The sequence below is a fragment of the Ascidiella aspersa genome, chromosome 1, assembly GCF_963924565.1.
Source record: "Ascidiella aspersa chromosome 1, kaAscAspe10.2, whole genome shotgun sequence".
NCBI classification, from domain to species: Eukaryota; Metazoa; Chordata; class Ascidiacea; order Phlebobranchia; family Ascidiidae; genus Ascidiella; species Ascidiella aspersa.
This window is the reverse complement of record NC_139447.1, coordinates 20,035,504-20,054,983: the sequence shown is the minus strand read 5'-3', so window position 1 is coordinate 20,054,983 and position 19,480 is coordinate 20,035,504. Positions and strand designations below refer to the sequence as shown.

General features: G+C 33.1%; 1 protein-coding gene across 1 annotated transcript in view; it reads right to left on the bottom strand.

The window, feature by feature from the left end:
• The window catches only part of LOC146168206 (engulfment and cell motility protein 1-like), a 78,724-nt gene that overhangs the window by 1,224 nt on the left and 58,020 nt on the right, over window positions 1–19,480 (bottom strand). Inside the window, exons 16-21 of the mRNA XM_083388957.1 lie at window positions 19,123–19,259; window positions 16,285–16,454; window positions 15,860–15,972; window positions 15,694–15,798; window positions 5,776–5,927; window positions 5,498–5,542 (exon numbers count right to left, since the gene is read on the bottom strand). Of these exons, the coding sequence (XP_083245083.1) occupies window positions 5,498–5,542; window positions 5,776–5,927; window positions 15,694–15,798; window positions 15,860–15,972; window positions 16,285–16,454; window positions 19,123–19,259 (722 nt within the window). The remainder of the gene's footprint in view (window positions 1–5,497; window positions 5,543–5,775; window positions 5,928–15,693; window positions 15,799–15,859; window positions 15,973–16,284; window positions 16,455–19,122; window positions 19,260–19,480) is intronic.

The following is a 19,480-nucleotide window of genomic DNA, read 5'->3' as shown; positions in this document are numbered from 1 at the left end:
ATGCAGTTTTAAAATATTTGTTTTAGCTCAGCCAGAAAAGAGCAGCTATGTGTTTTCAAACAAATAAGTGTATTTTAATAAAAAAACACAGTGGTGTACCATTTTTATTGTTATGGACCCTTTTGTGGTTTAGGTGAGGAACCCTTTCAAATGGAGTTTACTATCAATAAATAACAGAAGAAATTTAATTGTGAGCAAAATTAAATTGAATGTTATTATACATTCGGGATACTGGAGAGCAAGGAAATTAACTTCGATCGCATTAAAATAAAACAAAAAATAATATTGCAAAACAATCTTGCAGTTAATATATTGTAAATTAGAAAATGCTATAATAATTCTTTCATTTGAGTTGCAAATACAGTAAACTCTAAATATATTTGGCTTGGTTTGTCCGCCGGCATACATTCTATGGCAGGGGTTCTTAGCCTTTATGTTTTACCCCTTTAACAAAAAGTGTTCCCTTTATATAAAGTAGTACTCATTTATTAAAAAACGAAGGCGACAAATTACATCAGTTATATTCAGTGCGACGGCTGCCCTTGTTTTTTGGCAACAAGTTGTACATCTGGTAAAGTAGTAGATAATACACAACGAATATCAGATTCAACATGTTAAGAGAGATAGCCAAGTTTTGTATGCTATAGTCAGGGACGTGCAGTTAGGTGAGGCACTGCCTCACCTGCCAACATCTTGCAAAGCAAAAGTTATATCAAAGAGATGGTTATCACAGAACATATTCTACTTGCTAAAGCATAATTAACACTGCACGTTTTTAGGTACTTTAATCTGTCTGGATTGCTGTAGTCGTACTCCTCTCCGGCAAATTTTACGTTTCTATACATAAAGCGTGCATTATTTTTTTCTATTTCTGTTGCGTCCAAAATCGTTGAAATACGCGAAGAGAGGCAGTGCCAAGCAGTGCCTCTTTTTAGATCACAAAAGTTCCATGCATTGCAATACTACGAAGTGCATGCTACAACGTGATATACAATAGTGATAAAGAGACCAAAGCATAATAAATTGTTTCATTTTGTTTAACCACCAAACATTTTTTGTAGTTATTCATCGTCGGAAGAACGCCAGTTACTTATTTACTAGTTAGAATTGGCAACAACGGGTTAACTAAAATAGGTAATATACTCTATTTAACCTGAGCAACAATGATCCTTACTATAGACCAGAGTTGGGTCAATTGTAATTTGTAATTGTTATTTGTGTAATTAATTGCACTTTTTAATGTTATTGTTATTGTAATGTAATTGAGGCATTTTCATTTTGTGTAATTCTAAATTGCTAAAATTTTGGCTCAATACATTGATATTGAGAAAATTGAAGTTTCAATAATGTTCCACGTTGTTTATTTTCTTAGGGAAGCGATGAGACATAAACTATTTTCTGTAATTCAGAGGCAATATAAAAACTTTATTAAATTACAATATAGGCTAAAGCTAAATCTTCACGTGACCGTTGGCTTGACAGTAGTGTGTATGTGTATTCTATACCAGTGCTCTTCAATCGGTGTGCACGCTGCATCCTAGGGTTTGAATGCTGTTTTTATGACATACAATAGAACTCACAAGCAGCCTGCAGCCATAATAGCAATCTCATTGACAGTGTGTAAAACTTTAGCAGCTCCGCTCGGTTGAATTGACATGATGATATTGATATGCTTAATGATTTTTCATATCGATTTCAACCTCAGTTTACCTTTTTAGTAAACATGGTGCATGAGTTCGTCACAACAACCTTAAGGGTTTACCAAACCAAAATAAGTTTGAAGATCACTGGTCTATGATGCCCTGCCGAAAGGCATCCCTTCATTGTAATTGTAATGTAATTGAAACATTTAGGGGAGTAATTATACCTGTAATTGCAATTGAACTGAATTAACGTAATTAATCCAAGTCACTACATACTACACGGTGTTGTCAGATTGGTCGTTTCAAGCTCAAACTATGTTTTTTTGCCATGTTTTACTGTACAAACGTAAAAGCAACTTTCTGACATTATTTCTTTGAAATGTCATGCTTTTACTTGGGTTTTTCTACTGTGAAACGCTCATAAACGGAGTTGGTAAAACAAGGTGGGTTTAGATTTTTAGGTCGTTGTTGAGATTTAAAAATCGGTAGAGATAACGTGGAAAGATAAAATGTATTAAGAATCAACTAAAAATACCTTTCACCTAACATTTTATTTTGTTTTTACAAAAAAACAACTTATCCTATATATATTTCACTAGACGAAATACCCGGCGTTGCCCAGGTTAAACAGGGTATTTACTTGGAAAAATAATATGCAGCCGTTTGCAATAAGCGCGATATATCGTGTGCATTCAGGCAATGCCCCAGAGTAAATACTTTCTCACAATTAAAGTAGGATGCGGCCCTTATGAAAGCAGCAACAGTATTAAATCTAACTAATCTCGCAACTTTAGCAAAACAGCAACAATTACGAAACAAATGGTATAGTTTAAAAGTACCTAACCAAACAGCGATTCTGTCGCATTGTTTAAACTGTACGGAAATAAAGCCCGTAGTTCAGCTGCGCTCCTATACAAACTGAAAGCATTTAACAAACATAACTGTCTTTAGTTTTACAGTTGTTACTGAACAGCGATCAACCTTACTTTGGAACTTAGTATAATCCGACAAAATCTATTTTACAAAAATCAAGCACGATTAACGAACTGTTTTGAAAATTTACAAGAATCGCACAGCGGGGTTAATATTTGTAATCTTGCAACTTTAGCAAAACTGCCGTAAGCGCTAACCTAATCGGCTTCAATTTAACGACATTTCGTGATATGTATATCGATCGGGAATCACTAACAAACCTGAACTTTATTTTTTTTACTTAAAACGACTAAATACCCAACGGCTAAGCACGTCAAACATCTTTCAGGTAAAGAAAACTTAAGTTGTAGCAGCCATTGTTCGCATTGCGTGGTTTTCAAGCAAATATGTAATCCCGGTATACTGCGTCCAACGTAAGTGAAATCTTGTTTAAAACTAAAAAATGGTTACTATTAAAACCGCCGTAATAACTGCGATATTTTGCGACCTCTATATACCTAAATTTGCGCGGTAACATACTCCAAGGAGTTCTTAAACATAAAAGTCTGTTAAGCCAATACACTTAATTAGATTTTTATGTCCACGCAGGTAATTGCGCTTGAAAAAAAGTTTTGCACGGTTACGTTAGAAGGATGGAAGATAAATGTGGTAATAAGAATATACCCAAAAATTTAACGGATAGCGTAATATCTTCGTAAGGGGCATAAATAATGCAGACATAGTTATTTAAGAGTCATAACAAATTTGCGTATGCCTAAACGTTTGCACTGCGTGTCACTAAATAGAAATTTCAAATCATGTCATATCGTAAATCGGTTAACCTAATGCTTACCCACAATCAGAGTACACCCCACAGCCTGCGTGAAAGCGGCATTAATGTGAAAGCGGAATGGCGTGTTTAACTATGTGACATATCTGCGTGGATTTAAAAATCTAATTCTTTGTCTCCGTAAATTTTCCAGAAAAATTGTTTATTTGGTTTAAACAGTGTAAAGATGCAAAATTAACGTATAACCTAAAAAGGAGTTTTGTGTCTGAAATAGGTCACAAAAAAATCATTAATTCACGTGTTACCAGCATTGTATAAGCTTGCTGAAGCCGTATATTATAGCCGATGATTAAAAAAAATTGGGGTATTTAACAACAAACAAATTGCAACGTTGTGTGTTTTTTGCATAGATTCGGGATCCCTATAAAATACTTCTATCTCAGTAAGAGCAAAGCCTTTATATGATTTTAGAGGCGCTGACAAATTTATAATAAATGTAATCCTATTTTAGAGGAGGTGAAAAAATAACAATCGTGTGAGCACAAGAGTCAGAGTGTGTGACAAGCTATAGCTTAGTTTCTGTAATGGCACTCATTTTGCAGTCTTTCGCAGGAGACCACAACGGTGGTTTATTTTTCGATTTTGCTTTGACCTAACTCTAACACAAGCAAAAATTATCTTATACGATTCTGTTGGACCCAGGTTCGAAATAAGTGCTTTAGAACAATGTAAAATAAACCGCCAATCATTAAGGCAATAATAAACCTGTCTAAGGAAAATCCTATTTTTGAGTGTTTTAACTGTCAGTTATTAATTTGTTTAACTGAACGATTTTCCACAATAAGACTATCACCTTATAAGGATACGGCCTGTGTGACAGCGGCATATAAAAGACGTGGTATAAAAGTTTGCTGGAGCCGCATGGTACAGTTGAAATGGTGTGTGTTGTTTCTTTAAAGGTAACAACCCGTGATATTTATCGATGAATTACTAATAAACGTAAAACTTAAAGTTGTAACATCAATTGCTTTTTAGACTTGATACTTTTAATCCGGGCACCGAACTGCTTTATACGTAAGAAAAAGCCCTAAAAAATAGCTTACCCGTGACCAGTTTGCGACAGCACTCGCTTGAGATAAGCGACTTTCTCTCATAGAAAGAGACTAATAATGTCTCGTTGACCCCCTGCTATGCCCTAACATAACAGATTTTGGTAGACGAATGTATATAAAGACTGGTGGAGCTAACTCTATTTTTAAGTATATAAAGACTGTTTAAACTGATTCAAAACACAGTAGTTTTGTGAGAACCCCGGCAACCTTACTTTTTTTAGAAAGGGTGATGGAAACGAGAAACCCATGATAACTTTTGATCGATTATGTTTCCAGGTATTGTACTATTTCTGATTCTTGTATTTGAACTGTGTTTATATGGATGGGGGTGGTGAAACAAATGATAAATTGAATATATATACACGGCGGATAAGTGGGGTTTTAACTGGGTGGACAGGATTAGGGCATTAATCTGTGTGATAGTAAAAAAATCAAATTCTCATCATCATAAACTAAAAATACTTCCGCAACATTTTTTTATTTTACCAGATTTTTATGGCCACGCAGTTAATTGTGCTAACTATGTTTGAAAATCTTGGTTGATAACCGTATTTGTGTTATTAAGGCCCGGTGGACAAATGGTATTTCACTGTTGACGACTCAACCGTACCTTATATCAGGTAAGAGTAAGAAAACAGTTTTTGTTTGAAAATTAATGCGTGGTTACGTAAGGGATTTTTGGCGTAAGAGGTGCCACCACCAGGGCGCCACTGGGGAAACGAGCGCACAGTGTGATGTCTCCGCTCCTATTGTTCAGCGGGCGAATTATTTCGCAAGTTCAAGAGAAGCCCACTGAAGAGAAGAACTTCCTTATTCAAATAGATTAATAACTTTGGTGGGGATAAAACAATATTTAATTCAGACAAGGGATTGTTAGACATTATTGTATTGGACCTTATACTTTTGTATTGTCACTACTTGTCTCAACTAGGGTGGTATCAATAAATAGCAAAATTATTTTACAATTGAAGCCATATTTTGCGATTCAATTGGGTGTTCTTTCATAAAAAGTATTAGGCATTCCTAAATCAAATTCTTACCGGCTTTCCAAGAAGGGAGTTGATTCCATCAGTCCACATTGACCACTTAAAAAAATATGCATTATTCAAAACAAAAATCTGCATTGGTTATCTGAAAATTTATACAAACAAGAGCACCTAATATACTAATAATGACCTATTCAATTAATTTAGAAAGGTAAATATAGAGCAGTAAAATAATAACTTAATATTTTTAGATATTTATTGTAAAAGATGTAAGATGTTTGTGTTTGCAGTAATTCATTTTGATGACAAAGTTCTCCACACAGTAACCTAACCTTGACTTTATCTGGCGCAACAAAGTTAAGAGCCTCGTCTGGATCATAGAGGATTGAAAATGCTAGTTCGGTTGTGCTGCGATGTGCCCTTGTGTTCTTGATATGTGGACAATGCTTTCCAACTACCATGTCACGTACATCAGAAATTGACACTAAAATAAACATTAAATTGTAAATTAGTTTCGTTAAAGATTTTTTCAATAAATAGTGAAATGTTTGTTGTTTTAAAACCTGCAGATTTTAAACCTGCAAACCTAAAGTTTTTAATCAAATCGATCTTAACTCTCAACAAAACCAGGTTTTCTAAAAGCTGCTATATGATGTTTATCTGAAATGTTTACAGATAAACCTGTACTAAACCATAAAACATCATACATAAATCTTATATGTATGGAGTAAATTCTGATAGTGCAATGTTGTGGTTGAGGTATAGTATGCAAAATAGGCTTGTATATGTAGACCTTTTGAAAAATGACATTTAATTTCTTGAACTAACTTTATTTAGAATTCAAGTAAATATAGAAAAGTGGTTCCCAACATGGAGGTCTCAAGAGGTAGTCGCATACATTATTTGTCAAAGAAAAAATTGACAAAAAAACAAACAATATAAACTAAAAAGTTAGCAGGTAACGGAGCAAGAACTATTCCAAGTTTAACAATCAAGCTGACAAATTTTGCCTAATGAACTAGTTGTGTTTATGACATCACAATTACTCTTGTTTTCGATGAATGGCATTGTCAAAACTAAATAGGAACCATTGTCATTTTACCACCGAAGATCCGTTTAGTGACACCTGATAAAACTCTATGTAACAACATTTATATCCAATTAAATTCTCTCTAACAACATATTTACCACAGCTGAAAGGCAAACAAGATCATATAAAAACATACATAAAAAATACTGCCTCAGATTTTTTTTAATCAGTACTAAGATTACTCTAGTTTTAGATTTAAAAGAAAACTTGACGAGTTTATTGAAGTCAATTTTGTATTGCTACATCATACGCACACAAAACAATTTTCTTCCTGTGGATAAACAAAGATGTTATGACAGGAATGGAGGTTGAAATCAAAACTTCTGTAGTTATGCTTGCTAATGGCCGTAAAGCCGCATATTCTTGCCAAATTTTGAATATTCTGTCTAGAAATTTTACCAATTGTATATATATATATATATATATGAATTTGGGTGAGGGGGAATTAAAAATAAAAATGTTTAAGGTAAGAAATGGTCAGCCTTATTTTTTTACTAGGAAGGATAGTTATGACAAATGAATACTTAAAATTTGAAACAAAAAACGGTTGGTTGTATTTATTTTATGCTTCGATAGAAAATTTCAAGTAGTTTGTACATTTTGGTGATTATGGGCCAGGGGTTGGAGGTGTATTTCATTGCCATAAAATAAATATTAAGTGTAAAATAAATAAAAAACTGCATCATTTTTATACACTTAAACGAACTCAACTTTTAGGCGATTCACTTATGTAACAAGCAATTGTTAAGCACCCTTAAAGAGGAACCCCAAAGACACTATCCATATGTTAAAACCATTGCAAAATTATTAAAATGTATTTTGGCATTTTCTCTTCAATAGTTCCTTGGATTGCACTGCATAAACTTACCAAGGTTGTTGTTACAAACAAAAAATACTTTACTAATTAATGTTTGGCTTTCATTGATTGGTTAAACTTCATGAACTTTTACAAATACTTATTTTACTTTTTTAAACTTTTGTTATATTTAATCACCCAAGTTTTAGTTTTGAAACAAGTTTAAAACAAACTCAAATTCCAGTTAAGTAGCCCTTAACTATGCCCTAAATAAATTGTAGACTAATCAATATGTCTAATGAACACATGCAAAAAGTTTGACAAAATACAAGCTTCATTGCCTTCATCAACTCTTTGCACTCCATAAGTTACCTTGATTGGTGTCTCAAAAGACAATCTACCCATTAAATATGAAACACAATTTTAGGGTTTTATTTTCTGAAGGCCATATTTTTCAAATCTGTAATGTCTTTTGATCCGTTATAGTACAAGCTAACACAAATAAAAACATTACAACGCTTGGGCCCTTCGCACATTTGTCCATAAAACATATATTGCTCAGTTAAAAAAAAATGTAACTATTTTTAACACTAAAACACTTTTTAAAACAGTTTTTTTTAAAGCTTATTTTCACTCTTAAGTTTTAGTGTGGATTGTAAGTATGCCGCCAAATTTTTTTAAGACGAATAGGAGAACTACTGGGCTAAGGTAAACTATTCTATTTACTGATGTGTCAATGTACAATTGGTGAACAGCTAACCTGAATGAATAGAGAAAGGCACTCTACAGAAAAAAAATTTTAAAGATAGTGATTGATTTTGGTTCGTATTAGTTATGAGTATGACTGATTATCAAACTACACTTTGCACTTCGAAAAGGGAGTTCTGGGTTTACCATGGTAGACAGAAACGAATAGAAAGCTAATACCAGCACTTACAAAAATGGGGGAGGGTAGAGACCAGGGGCCAGGAACCTTTTTAGCCAAGGGATCAATAAAAGCGAAATCATTTAGGTTGGCAAAAATAATCATTTCAATGGAGATAAGCACAAAAAATGAATTGGCTACGTTAATACAACTTGATTATGGAATACCACTAACAAACAGGGCCTTATGACCAATAAGAAAGGCGCAGAAAAATAGTTTAGATTTATCTGTAAGCAACTTTTTTAAACGATCCAAACAAATAGTACCAAGTAAGAGAAGAAAAATCTACCTTAAATAATTTGTAGTTCTCAACTTTTTTTTGTGGACCTCTTTGTTGCGCTTAAGCAGTCACAGATGTCAAGGTTTTTGTAAATAATGTGTAAGTTTATTAATGGTTTCAAATCTAATGTTTCATTCAATAAAGTGAATAAACTGAAATAAAATTGTTAATAAATTGATTTATTAAATTTATAGCAAATGTACACAACTGTGTGTCGCCCAACTATATATTTTGCATTTCAATAGTGTATTAACTGGGCTTATTATTATAGTATTACATTGTTCATAAAGAACGATTGATGCCCTTTGCTGTATGTAGACTTCTGGAGTGTCAGTATGACTTTCTGCAGAATATTTTTTTCAATGTCGCCATTATTTAACTGTCATATTTCATTAATCACGCTGAAAATCTTGAAAACTTTTTTACAAAAAATGGTTAAAAAAAAGAGTCACAAAAACCTGCTTATCATTGTGCCAATTTAACACAGAACCAAAAAGTAAGGTTGTGTTTATTGTGTCTTAACATGACCTTGTCTTTACTCATCATTAAATAGGTTGGAGTGCATTAAAACTGAATCTAAGTTCAAAGTACACCCAGAAAAATATGCAAGAATAAAAAAGGAAGTAACTGAAATGGAAGAAAGCAGTTTAACTGTCCCAATTAAATCTAACAGTGCAACCCCAAACAGTTAAATTAAGAATTGTGTGAAATTATAAAGAATTTAAACACAATGTTTATTGGTGATATGTATAACCTTCCTAATTTGAGGACAGGTGTTACGTGTTTGTTTAACACTGATTTGCTAGATCGCTCAACAATTTTTTTCATGTTTAGATTTGAAAGTAGCATTTTGACAGAAACCTATTGCGCCTGAAGACAGTCATAAAACGTCAACAAGACTTCCTGAAGGCCTTTTAAAGTTTAATAGAAGCCCTTTTCTGTCCATTATACTCAAAAAGTTTCCAACATATGATAGAGAGCATGATGTGAGTATTAAATTTATTGTTTTGTTATGTTGATGATTTGTTAGTGTTTTTTTTTTTTAAATAATACCATTTATTAAATTTAACAAACTTTTTCCAAGATTAGGCGAATTCAGATTAAAACACTAAGAAGTACATGTATGGCAGAAAAAGTGTGATATTTTAGGGCATGTAATAAGCCCGAAAGGTATTCAACCCAATCAGAGAAAGTGCAGGCAATTTAAAAAAATCTTAGACTATTTATGATACAAAATATTAACGTGTTTTTTTTAGGAATGCTGTAGTAATATGTGCCTAATGTTCCATTGTTGACATTGCGGCGATTGTGCCATGTTAAAAGGTAAAAAAACCCAAACAAACTGTTGCATTGAAATGGAATGATAAACTAAACATGTCTTCAAATAACGCTAAGGAAATTTTAATAAATCATCTGCTGTAATCTTGACTCAACCCAGATGCTAATCTATCCATAGTACTAGATGCCTCGTCGGTCTCAGTTTGAACCAGTGGTATTCCACATATGATAAACAATTGTTGGCCTTAGTGTTTTATATAAGTCAGAAAATTCAGTTGGTATAATACCATAACCCATAACGCAAGTTTTCGTCAAAAAAGGGTTGATGGTAGTGATTGCTGGGCTAGACACCTTGCCTTCATTTTTAAATATATAACCGACTTAAAGACATATCAAAAGTGTTTAGAATTTTATGCTCGATTGGCTGTCTTGAACTTAAATTACTAACATTTTAGGCACTCAGCTCAGATAAATGGGGAAGAAAAGGCACTTGCCCATAAAAGGACATGGCAGGACAACTCCTGATCGATTAACAGCAAGCCAAACCTTTAAATTTTTGTTATTTTGCCTGCAATTTCAAATAAAAAGTCTGATTGTAGCATTTAACTTTTTCCACCATACAAACACCATCCTCCATAATTAGTTGCAATTTAAGAAAAGTATAGTAGTCTCATGAAACTTCCAATAAAATATTTTGCAATTTCCACAAACTTTTACTAAAGGACAAAACCCAAAGTTTATTTATCCTATATACAAGAGCTCTTAAGAGAGTTCCCTGACTCATAGAGTGTTTTTTTGTTAAACAATCTGAACACATTTAGGGGTTCCACAAACACTCAATTAAGTTACAACATCAATTTTGCTAATATCTTCAAATTTCATATTGTTGTTTAATTGCAGTATTTTCGAAATCCTTTGTATTATTTTATAAAGTGTATGTATCATTAATGGTGTAGGCGTGGCGGAGTTTACATGTAATCCAAACAAATCATATTATACAAATAGTTGTAACACGCAACAATTGTGAGGCAAAAATACTACTCTTACGATTTACATCACAGATTGGCCCACACATCAACCAAGCAGAAACAGTTGAGTTGCAGGTTGCTGCAGTGGGGTAGTGGGGTGGTTGAGTAACAAAAAAAGACTTGATTAAAAGTCTTGATGTGTGGCACGAACTATGCAATCACAACTGGTTTTGACAGAAATCAACATGTTGCTGGACGAATGTTTATGTCATACCAGCTTTGAGCGAAAACCTGCATGTGATGTCATATCTAAAAGAACTTTCATGCAGTCGTATCCAACTTGAACCGCACATGCCAAGAAGAAAGTTTTACATCGCAACTTTAGTGACAATTACTTATGTTCATAAACTTAAACTGAATAATTATAACCACAAAAGCACCGGCACTAATAAAGCATTTTAGCCTCTTTCACGAATACTGCTATCTAAACAAAAACAAATGAACATAATTAGAAATAATGCCTCTATAAAATAGGAGGATACAAGCTATACCTGTGAGTTAGCCTACGGTAAATCTATCAAAAACTTGTGTAATATTGTAATTGTTTTTAGGCTGCCAAGATAAATTGTGAAATTCCTTATCACATATTCGTATGTCCATTTAAGGGTATAATGTTATTTCTTATGACAAGTAGCTATAATTTGTGTTTCAATTGTGTAAACCAAGAAAAGGGGTAATTCCAATCATAAAATTTATTCAGTTTTCTTGTGACCCCAATTATTAGTTGGTTTGCATACAAACAAATAATTTTTGCTTTCCCCAAAACCTTTCATGGCTCACTGCATCTCCGAGAAAAAATATATAGATTGCGGCACACCTAATAGAATTTTTGTTAAGTGGTTTACTGAAATGTGACTTTAAACAAAACTGGAACAATATAAATCCACTCTAACGTAGGAAAATATAATTTTATTTATTGTGCTCTAAACTAACAAAAAGAGTTGTATCGAAAGGCTTACTGATAATAGCAAAAATCAGATTCCTAAAGATTCCCTAATATCTCGCAGCGGCCTTGTGCATTAGAAATTACACTCAGGGTGTGTCGACACAACGATAGCAACCACTGCCATACTGTGTAATAACTAGGGTAATATTTCTAGACTTAGCAAAAATGTCAAAATTTACCTGTTGGGTAAAAGCTTTTTCAAAATTATTTCAAGTCAAAATCGTTTAAAGAAATGCACAAAATTAACATAACACTGTCATGGGCTTAACATTTTATCATTTATTTAAATTTAGTTTCAAATTACACCCAACAACGTTTTAACAGTATTATGTCTTCATTGGATCATAAAGGCATAAGCGAGCAGGCAGAATTAACCACACAAGCCTTATTTATCTCATTAGGTTTAGCTCAAACTTTGATTTTGCTTTAGATAGTTGTGTATCTCTGATTTCAAATGTAATGAGTAGGGCTGTTCAAAGTAGAATCCCAAGGTATTCTAGAATAATAGGTTTTGAATCTAGAATAACGAATCCAGAATAGCGAATCCTAGTATATTTTTATCAAATTATTTAATTTTGATTTTGTTTGAGGAAGGGATTAATCTTAATCTACCCCACAGGGCCCACAATCACAGCAATAAATCGCCCAAATAATTTGCTAATATGTGTACATTATTATAAAAAAAAAATCTCCCATATGTTTAACATTCTTAACAACTGTCATTTGAAGCAGTTCTGTAAACTGTAATATGTCAACTGTCCAGGTTGTTGCCAAAACTTATATTTTTTCCAATGGTGAGTACAATAAAACACTGCACACATAAGTCTTAGGCAATTGAGTCCTGTTTTTTTAGGCATTGTTTGGTCTTAGTGCTTCTTTTTTGACTGACATGATCGGTTGTTGTTATGCAGTCAAATAATGTACTGCAAAGAATACAAACTTACTATTGAAATAACGAATTCTTGACAATTACGCTGTGCATAACTGCATAACCCCGCTGAATATTGGCCTAAAGTTGACCTTAAGTAACCCTATAGCGCATTTTGTAGACGGCCAGAACATTTTATAACGTAATGCTACTTTTGCAACTTAACGCATTTGGGGAAATTGCGAACTCCACACCACACATTACACGTTAGTCGCTCGCCCAATAACGCTTGATTGACACCTAATTATTAGATGAACGTTATTGCGAGACGCAAAGTAATTGGTCGCCCGAAAAAACGCTGACACTGCACTACAAGGTTACATTCAAAGCGAGCACTATAAATTGGTCGCCGCAGCGACAGGCCAACCATTAGGCGCAACAATCGGCGGTAAAACATTAAATTATATCGGTTCCAATTACCCGAAAAAAACGGTAGAATTGGGTTCGAATCCCATCTGGATTCGAATCCAAGGATTCAATATTTTACTTTGAACATCCCTAGTAATGAGCATTATTTGCTGTGTCCTTTTACAGAAATAATCGCACTACCTATTTCGATAATACTCCAGGTCCTTGCTAATTTTGTTTCTTTTTTTAATTTCAAGTAGGCTGTTTACACAACAATTTTCTAAAATGACCACATGTCCTGTTTTTCTTGGAGGTTTTTATGGATGTTTGTCTTTTTGAGAGGCCAAAAATATTAACTAAGCTTTTTAAACAGTTTTGCATAAACCCTTTGGCATGAAAAATAACTGACTTCTGCTCCACCGTTAAAATACTAAAAAAAACAAGTCACTGAAAACACCTTGACACTAATACATTACTTCATGCAACAATATGTTTTTTAATCAATGTATTCCTTATTGGTCAAAATTTATTATATTTAGGTCAAAAAATATTTCGCCGTAGTAATAATTTATGTACATACTTGACATTAATTGAAAATTAATAAAGTAAATGAAAGCTGATGTATATACTCAATTATCTTAACGAAGATTGAGTATTTGTAGCAATACTTAGGTATTTTGTATTGATTAGCAATATTCTTGACACTGCACAGCAGTTTTTATCTTGTATGTTACCCAGCCATAATTCTATAAACTAAACTAAGACTGGAAAGGCATATTTACCATAGACTAGAAACCAACCACAGGCAGGGTTGCCAGATTGGCTTTTTTGACAGCAAATTTTACAAATTTGGCTCTTTTTGAACGTGGTTGGCGTCAGAAAATTTAGTTATCTTTTTGGCTTTTTTTCTGGCTTTTTTGTAAACGCTTGCTAAAATTAGTTAGATTTCATAGGCCTACCTTTATAGTTTCAAAACTTTCATTTTAAAATATGTAGGCCCGTACTTTGCCTGACTTTTAAAACTCAAGTGTAGACATAAAAATAGATGTTTTTTAAATTAGTGGTTCCCAGACTAACTTCAACATACATAACAATTTGTGAAAACTTTCAACTTTTAAAACTTTCAGATTGGGTCTTTGCAATATTGCGTTTTAGTTACCCTTAATTTAAGGTTTCGCACATTTATGACGTAACACTTATCTTGTTCAAGATAATAAAACGCTAATTGTTAGCTGGTTTAATATATATGTAGTAATGAACTGATAACAGCAGTGTAGTATTGATGTATGTATAATGATATTTCAATCATAATGACTGACTGTAAAAATAGAGAAATTGTGCAAGAATTAAATTTAGTTTAATTTAACTATTAGGAACATGGCTAAACGAAAGTACAGTCAGGCTTACATAAAGTACGGGTTCACAGCTATTGAACACAATGAAGACACTCTTCCGCAATGTTTAGTTTGTATGAAGATGCTGGCTAATTCAGCTATGAAACTTCAATGACATCTTAACAAAAATCATTCCGAAGCATCAAAATGAGATTTTCTTTCAGCGATTTGGCGAGTATAGGAAGCGTCAGTGCTTCGACAAGACAGGAACAATTTTTTACCTAATAGCCCAAAACCAAAAAACACATACCATAGGAGAGTCCCTTGAAATGCCACCGGCAAAGATGTTAGTAAAACATGTGTACTTGGAAATGAAGCGGCTGTGATGCTAAAAAGAGTTCCCCCCCCCCAACAATACGGTTAAGAATCGAAGAGGAAATTTCAGTTGATATTGCTGACTAAGTCATTTCAGGAGTGAAAGATTTAAAGTATGGTTTTTTTATTCAATTGGACGAGTCGACAGATGTAACAAATAACGCCCAGGTACTTGTGTATGTCTGTTATATACAAGACATTTCTGTAAAAACTGAATTACTAATGAGCAATAGACCTTCCGTTACAGCAAAAGTAAAGGATATTTTCGAAGCTTTGGACAATTTTTTATAAACTTGACTGGGGAAAGTTGAGGAAACAAAGCTCATGTAACAGCTGTAGCACCAAACATCCCTTTTGTTCATTGTTTTATTCATAGATTCGCTATCAGCATGAAATTGCTAACACAAAATATGTTATCATGCTTGAACCGAGTGATTAAACTAGTAAATTTAGTCAAACAAATCAAAGCTTTACCAATCAAATGATGCGTGTTTATGATAAAGCCATCAGGATATCTGAGCATGCCTACTTAACACGAAAACAGCTTTTCGAAGATAACCAACCAGTGAAAGACGGGGGAGTGACTTTATTGCTACCACTTAGTGCTATTTATATTGGCTAATGTAGGTTTAAATGTTTTTATGAAGACTACTAGAAACTTTTATAAAGTTTTAGCCTAAGTTCATGCCTATGAATAAAGCAATAGAGAAGATATCCAGATCCAATGTATTTTTCGTGGTTTGTGCATACTTTTTGCATGATTTCTTTGCAGGCAATCAGTGATGAGGGCCCACTAACTATATCAATGCTAATATTTAAACTGCAATTGGTTCCGACGATGCCAACATTTGTCATCTAATTGTCATGACAGCGGGCTATTGTGAATGCCAAAATACTACTTCACTTAGCAAGAAAAACTTACATTTTTCTGGAAGTGACTCTAGTGGGTATGTGGTCATGCTTTCATCAGTATCTCCAAAATGTAAAAACTTGTGGTTAGGCGAAAGTCGACAAAACCAGCGTTTATCTAACAAAATAAGTGTTTTACTGCAAAAAATATATATAAAACAACTCAATAAACCACTAACCTCTGAGTCTTTTGTTTGATATTTTGTGAAAAACAGTGCCCTCTTCAAGAAAGTGTAGACGCTGCTGCCTGATTAATTCAACGACTTCTGGTTCAATTTTTTTTTGAAGCTCCCTACAAAAACATAGATATTACAAAAGGTAAACTAAGAAATTTTAACCATATTGCATAGACACATTATTTGTACAGTTATTTTTTTTGATTGGCAGTTTGCTACATTTTAAGGCAGTGATATTTAAAGCCTAATTTAGGAAAAGGGTAAATCCCCAATGAAAGAGTTTATCATCATACCTTATTTAAAAAAGCATTTAGCTGGTAAAGGTATCGGAAAGAAACCAGTGGTTTTCCGTATAAAAATACTACAGAATGCAAATTTCTTGTAATGCCTATTAAAAAGCTTTATTCAATGAAAAACAAAAAACATACAATACAGGCTGAGCTTGTGCATCATACTGCTCCTTGTCTTCTCTCTCCTGGTTGCGCTTTTTGAGTATTTCAGAATAGCTTAAGCTTTGCAACTTTTGCTTAAAAGAATCCAAAGATGGTGGTTTTCCATTGAGAGCAAGCACTATTTGATCTTTTACAACGCTCATCACCTATCAATTATATAACAATACCATTAAATCTATGTTGATGCTTAGTAAGTTTCAGCAAAAAACATAAGTATTTACAATAGGGGTGTTGTATATTAACTAACACCCAATTATCAGTCAGTTGCCATTAAGCTATTTCTCTGATTCCTGTTAGTTATAAGATTAATCACAAATATTAAAATTATGGTTGAGGTTTTGGAAACAAACTTTTGTGTTTCAAATGTGAATTTCAAATTACTTACATTTCAATATATACCTTTCACTTTACTTGTTCACCTCCAGCCATCATGACTGTCAGACTCGTTCTATTTAATTCTAAATATTTGTTAGTCCATCTCTTGGAGCTGGCCAGCCTGTTATGATGGACTGCCTAAGTTTTTCAGCCATAATTCTCAGCAGGTTGGCAGTAGTAGATTAAACCTAACATTAATTGCGCACCAATAACTATATTATAAATTCCAAATACTATGCTGTCTCAAGATTTTTTGCCACCATAAAAATAAATAAAAACTGCAAAGAGCTTTAGAAAATTCTTTGGAAGTCAGAAAATTTCATTAAGTTATTCTTTTAACTTTATTTTATTAACGAGAGATTTTCTGTTAGAATAGAAAAAGGCCACTGTTATACCATTATACAAGTCGGGTAGCAAATCTAACATAAAAAGTTACAGATGAATTTTCTTGCTGCTTTACCTTTTAAAGGTATTTGATTCACAAGCACTTAACCACTTTCTTGGAATCAAATAACATCCTTAATCCTATTCAGAATTAGGAAAAAAACCCTTATAACTGTTACTTTATTGTATATTATTACACAAGAAATATACTCCTGAAATGATAATTTTCTTTACAGTCTGGATTGCACAATAGTATTTTCCAGAATTACGCAGCTTGGGGTTAAAAGGTCATTTTTGGATTTCATGACATCTTACCTTACGATCTAATATACTGTCAACTAATGCTGGATTGCCTCAAGGTTCCATTTTAGGCCCTTTGTTATTTCTACTTATGTAAATGATATTTCGGCTAATCTAACTTCAAATGTATCGCTTTTTGCAGGTGACACAGCTTTATAGTATCCTTCTACATGTTTCTACTAATCTTGTAAAAAATCAACTCCTTCTGCTGGAAGACATACTGAAATTCTTTATAGAATAGCTAACATCACAACTGTAACTCCTTATATTCTGATTGCTATCAGGCATGTACAACATTACAGTTTCGCCAAACCTACTCAGCAAAAAAAATACTAAAAGTCAGCTACAAGTGGAATGAAGTTTTGATTACTACAGAAACTCTTTCCTCTGCCACTTAAAATCATATTGCACCAATTTCCACGAGCAAAGTACCTGGTATAAAGAGAAACTGGCTGATGTCCAATAGATTTAAAGGCAGGCACGTCCTTGTCCAGCGCAACATTTATGCCTCATTTCAATTCTCCCTAATTGGCTCAGCAATGAGAGAAATGCAAGTTTTGTTGTGGATTTTCATTTCAAAAATATGTTTGTTCTTAAAACTTTGTTTTACAACTAAAGAGATAAATATTTACTAGCCAATGCAAACTGTATTAAACATTCCACATTTAAAATGGTTCAGGATTGCCAAAATATTTTTGTTCATTGTTGGTCTTTAAAACTACTAGTCATATTGCACAACTTAAAGAAATCAACTTGATGAAGGCGAATAAGAGTGATTTTACGACTCGCCCCGAAAATTAGTCTGTTAGGCAGCCTAACTAAGATGCACCCAAATTTGTGTTGGCCAGTAAAATCAATGAACATCCGTAAGATAATAATTGATCTAAAAAAGAGATAAAATCCCAATCCTGTGATGCCATTCATTTATGTGGGGAATGAATATTTATATTTAAAATTTTAGACCTTAGGACTGATTGTTGTTCAAAGCAGTGCGCTTCGCAAGCAGTCTGTTGTTAAAAACATTTTTTTAGCTTACCCTAAACAGGTGTAATGGAAATCAGTTTGTCACTTGGGTATACACAAAAGTCTTTTAAAAACTATCTTATGTAAATACATGTTTGGTTGTCATACTTCGTTGATATTTTGGGAATTTAAAAATGACAAACACCTATGAAAATGTTTTTTTTGAGAAAAACAAAGATATCCACCCTATTAAAAAGTACTGAGCAACAGTTTAGTTGAAATAGAGGGCAAACAGCATGGCAAAAAATTGACAAAGATTTAACATATCTTAAAATAGTGAAATCGACTAATTGCAAATGATCACATAAAAAGACCCAACAAAAACTGTTTTAATATAATTTAAAGTTTCCAAGACTCTATGTGAACTCAACCTAATGCGATACATCATGAATTAGTGAGCAACAAACAAAACACGTTAGCAGAACTACAACTCCTACAGCACCCCTAAAAAGCGTTTTTTAATAATTTTGACAAATTATAACTTTTTTTAAATAAAAAAATATTCACCTTTAGCATCAGGTTTGTTTTGCATGTAAAAGGCAGCTCTAACGAATATCTGCCTTTAACAATGAATTGTAAAGCCTCCTGGAATCCCAAATAAACAATGCAAAAACCAAAACTTTTGCAATAAATGCTCATTAAATTATTAAATGTTTGTACTAAAGGTTATTTGGTTGAAATTCTATTCACAGTGTCTTGGTATGAATTTGCAGTTCATTTACAAACAAATACCTTGTCGAAGTCATCTTTGATCGCACTCATTTCTTTCCAGGTTTTATTTAGCAGTTGAATACTGATGCAAAAGAACTCCTCAAAAGCATGATCATGGGTAAAAAACATAGGATAAAAATCTTGTCCAGTTTCTGTGGCTGTAAAGCAGTAAAAAAACACAGTAGAACAGTTAAACACCTATAAAGAACTACAAAGGTTTGAACAGATCTAAAAAACACTTTATTGAAACCGATGATGCTGTCTGCTTCCTAACATTTTTTGCAGCGACACAAATTCTAAGGATAACTATAAAAGTTTGGCTTTGGTAACCCAATTCTCTTCACTGAACTATTTGCAAGCTTAAAGTTAACAAAACACA